Genomic DNA, 10,556 nt, shown 5'->3' with positions numbered 1-10,556 from the left:
ATAATATAATTATACTATTTAACTCTTTAACACCGGTATATCCCTTTGGACTAGTCAAACAATCCAATTTTTCAAAACTCAAAACATGAAACTTCTATATCTTTGAGTTTTCTATATTATATCCAAATCTCAAATCATTTGGACTTCATATGGAAAAGATATGACACTAATTACCATTTTGCCCTTAAAATTAATTCATTATTTTTCAACTTATTTACGAAAATACCATTAAAATAAATTGAATATTTTTCAACTTATTTATCAAAATACCATCAAAGCTATTTTATTCTCGTGGTCTCACATTTCTCCCCAACTTAAAAGATTTCGTCCTCGAAATCTCAAACATCTCTATATACATAACATTGGCAAACATATAATTACATGTCACCAGTTATAGTACATATCAAAACTAAAATCAGTAAATGGATCATCATACATTGAATACAATGGAACAGGTGGAATAGAATCGAACAAGTGCGGATATGATTCTCGCATCTTGCTTTCCAATTCCCATGTTGACTCCTCCACACCGTGTCGTGTCCATTGTACTCGAACCAACGTAATCGATTTGTTACGCAATATCTTCTCCTTTCGATCCATAATACGAACAGGTTGCTCAACATAAGAAAGAGATGGTTCGAGTTCAATCTCATCAGGTGCAAGTACATGTGATGGATCTGGTTCATACTTTCTCAACATAGAAACATGAAATACATCGTGAATGGCAGATAATGCTGGTGGCAATGCCAGTCGATAAGCAAGATCTCCAACTCGATCAAGGATCTCGATTATGAAAATTTATATTATAAATTTTCATAATTTAATATTTATTTTGAATATTTTTTATTTTCTAAACAATTGTTTATTTGATTTAGTAAATATATTTTATTTTTCTACCATTAGACTTTCAAATTTAAAAAACTCTTCGCGGAGAGAGAGATTCCCGGGTATTATAATCAACCGTGAATTTCATTTTTTCCGTGTGGAAAAGTCTGCTTTGCCTACGCATACGGGTTGTACAGACATACCGACGTTGATCACTTCTCGGCGATTATCCGAAAGCTGTGAGGCTGTGGACCTGTCGTGTGAACGACCCCTTGATTGCCCGAGCGGATGCATATCTCTTTCTTTACTTTCGTGCTCATTTAAAAATTTATGCTTTCTTATTCTTATCGTCATGTGACAGCGACTCGAAAAGCACGAACAAGCCACACTCTCTATTATGGCACATCAATGAAGGGATCGGCGTTGTTATGCCTGAATCAGCTTCTACATTCCCCATAAAGTTATGCCAAATGCCGAGTTTCGTATGAACTTAGGAAGACCTAACAAGATTATAAGCCCAGGCTAAGAAAATGTGCACCATAGTCACCTAAGAGATTGGGGGATGCTTATTGTTCCACGCAAAAGCATCCTGATCTATACAAGCAAACCTATGTTCGCGGAAGGGGTTTAAATTAAAATATTATTTTTTTTTGAATTTTATTTAATTTTTTTCAAAAAAATTCGAAATCGGGTTGATCGTGTTGATTCGAGTTTGGGTTCGGGTTGGGCAATTTTGAATATCACTATTGTTCAAACTAACTCAATCCAATCCATTTAACTCATCCGAATTGACACTCTTAACGTGAGCTCATGAAGTTCAAACATATTTTCTGACACGGAGACCGAAACCAAATTTTTGTTTGCTTTTGAAAATTTTTGAGCAATTTAACGAGAATTTAAACATTATTTGCTGAGTATTTTTTTTAATTACGATAACAAAGATTATACTCCACCGGATATCACATATTGGCCACAAACTTGGATTAGTGGGCCCACATCAATCCTATGGTCGTGGTGCACTTGGTATAAACCATATAACCTATTCCACTACAAATTTTACACTGACATAATATAATTTTTATACCAAATATAATATTAATCTCCAATTCATTTAGTTAAAATCTTACAACAAAAAAATATTATCGAATTATACCTTTTATGTTACATATATTAATTCTTATTATTTAATAATTTTTTTTACAAATTTAACATAGTTAATATTTATAACAATAAAATAAGTATTAAATTATTATCTATACATTATTTATAATTATTAAAAAAATATCATATTAAAAAAAATATTTAAACAAATTTTGATTGCACCAAATGCTCTGCGACAAATTTGGTGCAAAAGAAAAGGGTCACTATGTAATGTCCGTTGGAGAATGAAAAGATACGCTAAAATGGCATTTGAGGGAGGGGGATTATCATTTCCTTGGCTTTTCACAGCGGCGAAAGATTTCGAGTAGAAAACATTTTATTTTTTCATTCAATAAAAAATATTATAGAAATATATTTTAGTAAATATACAAACCACTTACAATTAATATATATTCCTATCATTTTTTATGTATTTTGAAATATAGAAATAAAGGATAAAGTATCTTTATTTTTAATCATTAATAATAATTTAAAACTTATAAAAGCAGTTAATTAGATTTTAAAAATACATGCAGTCAAATGGCCTATAATTATTTCATGAAATCAATGAAGATTTTGCCCGAGTGTAGTGAATGAATTTGGAGCGCATGTGACTGACATTCACCTAAATATGAGATTTAGGTTAAAGTTGTATTTGAATTGATGAATTTTAAATTTATAATAATAAATCTTTTAGTTTGTTTTTATAAATATATTTGACAATGAATTTTAAATCTAAAATAGTTAGTTTTTGATAAATTATTTTGAATGAAAAAAAATATTTAGTGGAATTTGAAATTAAAATATCATTTTTAGTGTTTAGAACGACGAGATTTCAAAACAAAATTTGTATTTAATGAGATTTGATTTAACTAAATGAAATTCTTACAAAATTGAAGAGAATTCTTGAGATTTAATCTATGAAAATAAATAACATATTAACTTTGTATATCTACCGTTTAAATTTATATTTTCTTTTTTCAAATATATTTTGAAAAACTATTGAGAAATCATCATCATCATAGCACAATACCGTTAGTAGCAGAATCAACTACGTGATATTAGTTCTCCAAACTAAACGATTTTTCCGTATATAATATTTTAAACCAAAATCTGAGATATTGAGAAAGTTAGGTAAAAAAAAACAAATACAGTATTTTTATAATTAAAAAGTTCCATACATTATTAAAATCCTTATTTTCAATATTAAAAGTTTAATTTATCAAACTTTGGTCAGATCATATTTGTGAAGTTTATTTATTTTTAAATTCTTAAAAAATTATTTAATAAAAATATTATTTTTTTAGTTATTTTTAAAAAATAATTTATCCTACTCTATCATGATAAATAATATATATGAATATTTTACATAAATGTCATTAATAAACGAGATATTAAAAAAGAAACCATATGGAATTTTTTAATATTATTTTCAACTCTCATTCAAAATGAAACTCTAACTTTATGAAATCCAATTCCAAAATCAATTCTAAATCTAAATTCTATTTTTTATTCATCCAAACGTGGTGTAAGTTGGCAAGTACAGATGAACAAAGAGGTACGTAGCAAACGTCGTCTTCTATATTTAGCAAATTCATGCATCTCTAGTCTCTCGATGTAGCAGCCATGCCTATTCAAATTCCTACGGCACTAAAAATTTTGTGTCATGCATGCATTTATTTATGATGAAATTTTCTAAAAATAAACTGTTGAAATATATTAGGTTGCGTTTACATCCATAATAACAAATTCATTGATTTTTTCGAACAAATCCAATTGACAATAATAAATAATTATTATTTTTAGTTATTGTTGTGAATTTCAAATCTATTTAGTTATTTAAAATCTTCTCCTCAACGGACACGAGAAAATGATATACTATTTGTTTTCATTCTTTTAATCATGAAATTTGAATAGACATGGCGGCAACATCGAGAGAGACGAGAGATGCATGAACTTCATTTAATTGAATAATTTCAAAGTAAATAAAAGGTTAATTACATCTATGTCAATACAACAACTTGAATTAATGGGGTTCGTCCCCACGAAAAAGAAGTCACACTCGGCGTTCGTAATTAGTTAATTTGAAAGCCACATCCGTCCACCATGCAATTAAAAGACAAATGGGGATGGAGAAAATATCAAATAAAATATTTTATAACTCTCAATATAATTTATGAATTTTTTTTTATAAACTTTAATGCTAAAATATTCCATCACCTACACCAAAAAATTGAAACCAATTAGTAAGTCAGCCATTATATTTATCAGGCCTAATTTTATGAATAAATTTGTGCTTAAAAAAGAAACATGGTAATTCAAGAAAAGACACAAAATTTAGCCACTTTGCCATATGGCTAAGGGAATAAAGGGATGCACAGCGAAGTCCAAATATATATAATACTGGTTAATAAGATATATGCAAACAAACAAATTTTTAAGATTCCATGCCCATTGTGTATAGCTCGTTTAGAGATTCCATCCGGCCAAGGACATGAAACGAGAACATAAATCTCCCTGAAATTATTAAAATCGAAAATGTTAGCGTGGTGTTTGTCGAGTTAGCATTGTGTGCGCTAGAGGTTTGGTCAAGCGTATGGATAAATAATGTCGATCAAATCATGTTTATCATATCTGTAAAATATCGCGAAAAAACACATAAAACCCTCTATGTAAAGTTTTTAAAAGTCATGCACATAAATGTTATTTTCCCCAATAATGTTATGTTACCTCTCACGACTAGAAGTTCAGTTTCCAGAAAATAACAGTGTCCTCTCTCGCAAAGGCAAATCCTAATTCAATTTCCCACCTACGAATTTTTTGCAGTGTAGGATGCCACTCTTGTTGAACACTCCATTGGGCCGCCAAAGAGTTGTGAGTTGGTTTGGTCCAATTAGGACCATATATTGGGCCTATGAAAAATTTGATGGCCCACAAAATGAGCAAAATTAATGGGTTCAAAAGTTTCTGGAAAAATTAAAATTTTAGGAAACGGTAGTTACGAATTACGATAATTCACATATTTAAACGTGCATGAATCATCGTCTAATGTAATTATTTCCCATTTAGCACATGAATCTGTAGACCATTTTGAAATATAATGTCCATCAGTTATCCATTACCCAGTGTATTGATGGACAACGTTAATCATCGTCATGAACTACAATATTTGTCAACATGTGTGCATATATTAGACATCTTGTTAGAACATTTCATGTTCGCAATTTTGATTTTGATGTTAACAAAATTTATTATTATGTTTCTAACATATTTACTCAAGTATGAAGTTATTAACACAAGAAGCAAAATGAATTATGCACAAACTGAATTTCTAGCGAGTTTCAGTATTTTGATGATATCTCTCGGCTGGATCATTAAAATGACAATCCGCCAACGTAAATGATCAGAAAATTCAATTTGGAACAAGTCAAATTTCACGTTAGTTGAGAAAAATTGGATTTCAGCACACTAGCTGAATTGAACTGAACTAGCAGCTGACCAACTCAACTGAACTGAACCAACTGCTGATCAACTCGACTGAACTGAACCAGCTGCTGACCAACTGAACTGAACCAGCAATAGACCAACTGAACTGAACGACCAGTTGAACTGAACAACCAGCTGAGTTGACCAGATTTGACCAGTTTAAGCTCAGAAAAAGTCCAGTAAGGCGAATTAGACCGTTGCAATCTCAGAAACAGTACAGAAACTTTTCAAACGGTCATATTCTTGTGTCTAACGTATATATCATTGTTGGGGCCTATGAATACGACATCTAGAAGATCAAACAAGAACTTTTGAAGACAATCCTTGGCAGGTAAACTGAGCTTGTATATATCAACGTGATCTCTTATGTCTTTTATAGACACTTCTCGGCATGTAAAATCTTTGTCAGCTGCGGACTGTGAACATGGATTTGTAACCTTAAATGTTTACATCACAGATTTTCCTTCCGATAAGCTACCCATTTTTGTATTTTTGATGACATCTCCTCTTCTTTCTGGTGTGATGGAGCATACTTATCCTCCCCATTGGACAAAAAAACCGATGGTACAACCAAGCGGCAAACTTCACTGCTTGATAACTTTCCGATCCTTGGCCCTAATACATTGGTTGCTTGCTTTCAGACTCATAAAGTTTGTCTTCATCTTCTGAAAGCATCTACTCCCTCATATCTTTATTCATGGTATTGATGAAAAATTAGTAATCTCTTTAAGTTCAGTGCGAATTATTTTCTCTTGACATCACAAAACTCATAGGAACTTTTTTGACCCACATAATGCATGACCATTTTTTTAACAATATGTTCCTCATACCTTTTCACCGTCTCCCTTATTGATCTTCCACCATATTCAGTCTCTTACTCATGCACATGTTGATCCTTCCCTTGTGGTTGGGGAATTACTTCATGTTTCTCAGTGTTATAACATTTTGGAGGCATCTCATCTCCCATTGGGCCGCCAAATTGTTTGCTCTAATTTTTTCGATCGTTTATGAATTTGTATTCGTAAAATATGAAAAATCAAACATTTAAAATATCAAACGACGCGAGTTCTCAATTTGGCTGTCAGTTATAGCCCTCTCGATGATGCAACCAAATCATTGGAAAAATGCAGTAAAATTCTTCGAGTGACAAGAATACATGACTAAGTCATTAGGAATTGATAATAATATCTATTTACAAGCTTGAATGATGAAAATGAATGCTGGAAATTGCTGAAATATATGAAAAAAATGCTGAACATTGAAAGCTAAAATATTTACAAATGTTTGCAATGTTAGTGATAGAGTTGAGTTGTGTTCGATGATGATCCTCCTTTTTGTTTTTGTTTGATCCTTCTCGACAATTTGCTGATTTTCTTCTCATGTTTTTAATCATGGTGTCATGGCACAGTTACAAGCCCATGACTTGGTCATCCAACATTTAAATTTTGGCAAAAACTTGTGTGAGACGGTTTCACGGAGTCGTATTTTGTGAGACAGATCTCTTATTTGAGTCATCCATAAAAAAATATTGCTTTTTATGCTAAAAGTATTATTTTCTATTGTGAATATCGGTAGGGTTGACATGTCTCACGGATAAACATTCGTGAGACTGTCTCACAGGAGACCTACTCTTAAATTTTAGCCACCATTTCCATGTTGTTCTAATTGGCTGAAATTATTTTTTAAATTATTGGACTTCTACCTCATATTTCTTGTGAGCCGAATTTATATTTTTAGAGCCAACACATTCATATAGTAATTAATTTTGTATTTTAAAAAAATAAATTTCCCAAATTATATATTTCCTATAATAATTTTATTTTATGAAAATAAAAATAATAAAAAGAAAATTATCACACAAAATTATATAAAATTTTTTTAAACAACACAAAATTATATTGAAAACCCCTTAAAATTTATTAGCATATATAAGTAAAAAAACGCTAGAAGATATTGCTACCGGCTATGTCGGTTATCTCACCCGAAAAAACCCGTATAAATTTCGGTTTCTCATTCCTTCTTCTCATCTCATAGTCATAGCCCTTTGCTTGCAAGTTTCTTCGGAATTAATACTGTGAGTAATCGTGATGATGTTTTTTTTTTAATTTTCTTACATATTTTCTTTTTCAAATTGATCTGTAGGAGTTTATTAAAAAAAATTAATATCTTCTTGGAATTTCTTGTCTTTTTTTTTTTTTGGTAACTCCCTTGATTCATATAAACACGTGGATCTGAACCTAGTCACCTGCGATTTTTCACCTATTTGAGTTGCGGTAATTTAATCTATTTATTTGCTTCAGTTGCTTGATTTTGTGTTTTTACGAATTTATGGTAGCATATATATATAATTACAGTTGAGAAATTGTTTTGGTTATTTTTTAATTTGTTTGCATGATAAAGTTTTGTGTTTGCTGATTGTTTACTGAAGCATATTTATACATTTGAACGAAAGTGTTGCATCTACCAATACATAGGATCTATGGTGGTTATTGGCTTTTATGCTTGGATTGTTATTTTTTCAGCGGTTTGTTTAAAATAATATGATGCTTCCTGGCATCAAAACAGTTGTGCTGGTGACTCATTATAGGACCTGGGTTTCATTTTATTGAATGTTTATTTTTTTTTCATACCGTGAGTTGTTTATTCATGGTCCTGTTTAAGGTGCAAAGTTTTAGAAGAATGAATTTATGGAATTATTTAGATGAATGTTGTTTCTGAAATATATATATTTTTCTTACAATGCATTGAACACCAAGAAAGGAAGTGAATTGGGAAGACATTTTCTTTAATTTCTTGTGTTATATTGGTAGACTTGAATCTAAGTAAAGGCGAGAATAATAAAGACAATTTTTATAATCTCATTTCATAGAGGAAGACTTTAATTCAAGAGAAGAGGAGACTTTAAGCACTAAGGTAATTGAAGATGTACATTATTACTCTATGAAGCGGAATTGCATGCTTGTACCATGTAGACTGTGAGTTTTGTATTGGAACAGCCTACATCCATGCATTTGCTCTTTTACTCGTGTGAAAACACAAATTTGATTGGCATAAATCTTGGAGATCAATGAAAAAACTTCCTTCGAAACATTCCTTGTGTAGAAATTAATGGCCGTATGTCAACTTCACATATTTTATGCATGAAGTTATTTCCTTATATAATGTGTGCTCAAAGTCAGCTGTTAGGTATAATTTCTGTTTAGTGCCCTTACATGGCCCACTTTTTTCTTTTCTCACGAGCTTAATAGGTTTGAGATATTGCATATTCTTTGCCTTATCTTGCTTATATATTGTATGTGTGTTAATGACTTCTGAGATTCCTACAGATGGCTGATGATAAGGAGGAAGAAACCATGCCCAAAGGAAATGAATGGGAGGTTTTGGCTCTCACAGACTCTGAGTATGCTGCTGCTTCTGGTCCCAAACAAAGTCCTCTGGATGATAGTCAAAGCACTTTAGTCGGGGAGGATGCTGCTGAATCTTCAAATCCGATGTTTATGTCAGGGCATTTTGTATTTCCACGTAGTCAGAATGAGAATTTGCAAGAAAAGTTTGAACACAATGAAGAATACAGTGGCAAGGGGGGTTTCGATGATGTTGCTGAACGTGTGGTGAATCAAGAGGGTAAACCGGATTCAAAGCAAGAAAAACATTTGATTGACGAGGGACTGATTCCTGATGAATTTCCTATAACTCCAAATATTGATGAAAAGGGTGATGAGATGTTCTTCAACTTTGCAGATGATGCTTCCTCCAATTCGTTAGGAAAAGAGCAGAGCATGCAAAGCGCTGTGAAGTTTGATTTGCATGACAGCAAAGCAACTTCACTCAGGGATGAAGAATTCTCAGAAAGTACTGAACCATCTGAATCTCTGGGCGATGCTGAGAACGCAAGCCTGTCAAATGTGCAGCAGCACGGCAAAGAAGTTGAGGATAATAGTGAACCGTCCAATCTTCCATGCGAAGCTTGGTGGAAAACGCATGCTGCTTCTTTATATGACCATGCAAAAAACAAAACTCCATTTTGGTCTATTTTTGTAGCTGCAGCTGTTATGGGAATTGTGATTCTTGGTCATCGGTGGCAGCGAGATAGGCAACAAGCTTTGCTACCGAAGTCACAGTTGGTTATTGATGATGAGGTAACTGATGTCAATTATGTTCATTTGCTGGTCCATAAATGTTCTGGTTACCATTTTATGAACAATGTTTGTATCGTTATTAAATGATTCAAAATGACTTATCTTTCCTGCTTTGCTATTATTTCCTCTCTAAAGTATGATTAATGGTTCTGCGAGAGAACTTAATATTTAGCTCTGCCTGATATAAATTTAAATGAGATTATTCTCTTTTCGAGAAAGGAAGATGAATTATGGTGTTCCAGATCCATTGTCTCGAAACCACAATCTGAGGCTGTGAACACAGCACGCCTACCAACAGACTATCTTATCTCGTCTTTTATCTCATTTTTATTGTATACAGGGCACATGTTGGATGCTTGGTCCAGTTTCTCGACTCAAAGCTGTTACTTTGGGTGGCCAGCCTGGTTCATACATCAGAGTAAGTACCTTTAATAAAACTTAAATGCTCAAGGGATAACAATTTAATGTCAAAGTTTCCTTTTAAAAACTATGAATTCATTGTGTTCTGACCAACTGCGACCCGTCTTTAGGATGAATTTCGAATGCATGGCTAAAGAAATATTCTGAATTTGCAGTCCGTTTCTCTGTAGAATCGAGGTTTGCAAATGGTTCGACTCTCCAAGTTTAACCCAGATGCTAATACCCCATAAGATTTGTTATATTGATAGCATTGGAAGGTGAAGAAGGAAATGCTCATTGTAATGTAAATATGACTTGTGTACGTGAGGCCTTGGAACATATTTAATGTGATATATTACAAGCGACATGCGTTTATGGTGATGGAACGACTGACGTAATGTTCTTTACTCAGATTATTCTGTTTTATGAGTGATCATGGAAATAGTTTTGGATTTATTGTCAACAAGTTAATTCCACGCATCGATATGTATTACATAAAATACAAAATATGGTCTTTTATTTCTTTGATCAACAATCTTATATATATATATATATATATACCATATT

At 32.1% G+C, this 10,556-nt stretch overlaps 1 protein-coding gene across 3 annotated transcripts; it reads left to right on the top strand.

Moving 5' to 3' along the window:
• Positions 1 to 7,402: 7,402 nt before the first annotated feature.
• LOC140985378 (ATG8-interacting protein 1-like) lies at positions 7,403 to 10,445 on the top strand. 3 transcript variants are annotated; one of them, XM_073453230.1, is made up of 4 exons: positions 7,403 to 7,525; positions 8,778 to 9,590; positions 9,931 to 10,008; positions 10,121 to 10,445. In XM_073453230.1, exons 2-4 carry the CDS (start codon positions 8,778 to 8,780, stop codon positions 10,142 to 10,144), a joined length of 915 nt encoding a protein of 304 aa, XP_073309331.1. In that variant the 5' UTR covers positions 7,403 to 7,525; the 3' UTR covers positions 10,145 to 10,445. The 3 variants fall into 3 exon arrangements, with proteins under 3 accessions (XP_073309331.1, XP_073309332.1, XP_073309330.1); XM_073453231.1 differs by lacking the exon at positions 7,403 to 7,525 and adding an exon at positions 7,570 to 7,724 and having other exon boundaries at positions 10,166 to 10,445; XM_073453229.1 differs by lacking the exon at positions 7,403 to 7,525 and adding an exon at positions 7,570 to 7,724.
• The last annotated feature ends 111 nt before the right edge of the window (positions 10,446 to 10,556 follow it).

Source organism: Primulina huaijiensis, chromosome 9 (genome assembly GCF_012295235.1).
Source record: "Primulina huaijiensis isolate GDHJ02 chromosome 9, ASM1229523v2, whole genome shotgun sequence".
NCBI lineage: Eukaryota > Viridiplantae > Streptophyta > Magnoliopsida > Lamiales > Gesneriaceae > Primulina > Primulina huaijiensis.
This window is presented reverse-complemented; position numbering and strand designations above follow the sequence as displayed.

Bases quoted from the DNA above. Each gene is read 5' to 3' on its own strand.
- LOC140985378 (XM_073453230.1), top strand. From the start codon at position 8,778: ATGGCTGATGATAAGGAGGAAGAAACCATGCCCAAAGGAAATGAATGG. The intron at 9,591-9,930 runs GTAACTGATGTC...TATTGTATACAG, and splicing joins AGTTGGTTATTGATGATGAG to GGCACATGTTGGATGCTTGG. The intron at 10,009-10,120 runs GTAAGTACCTTT...ACCCGTCTTTAG, and splicing joins AGCCTGGTTCATACATCAGA to GATGAATTTCGAATGCATGG.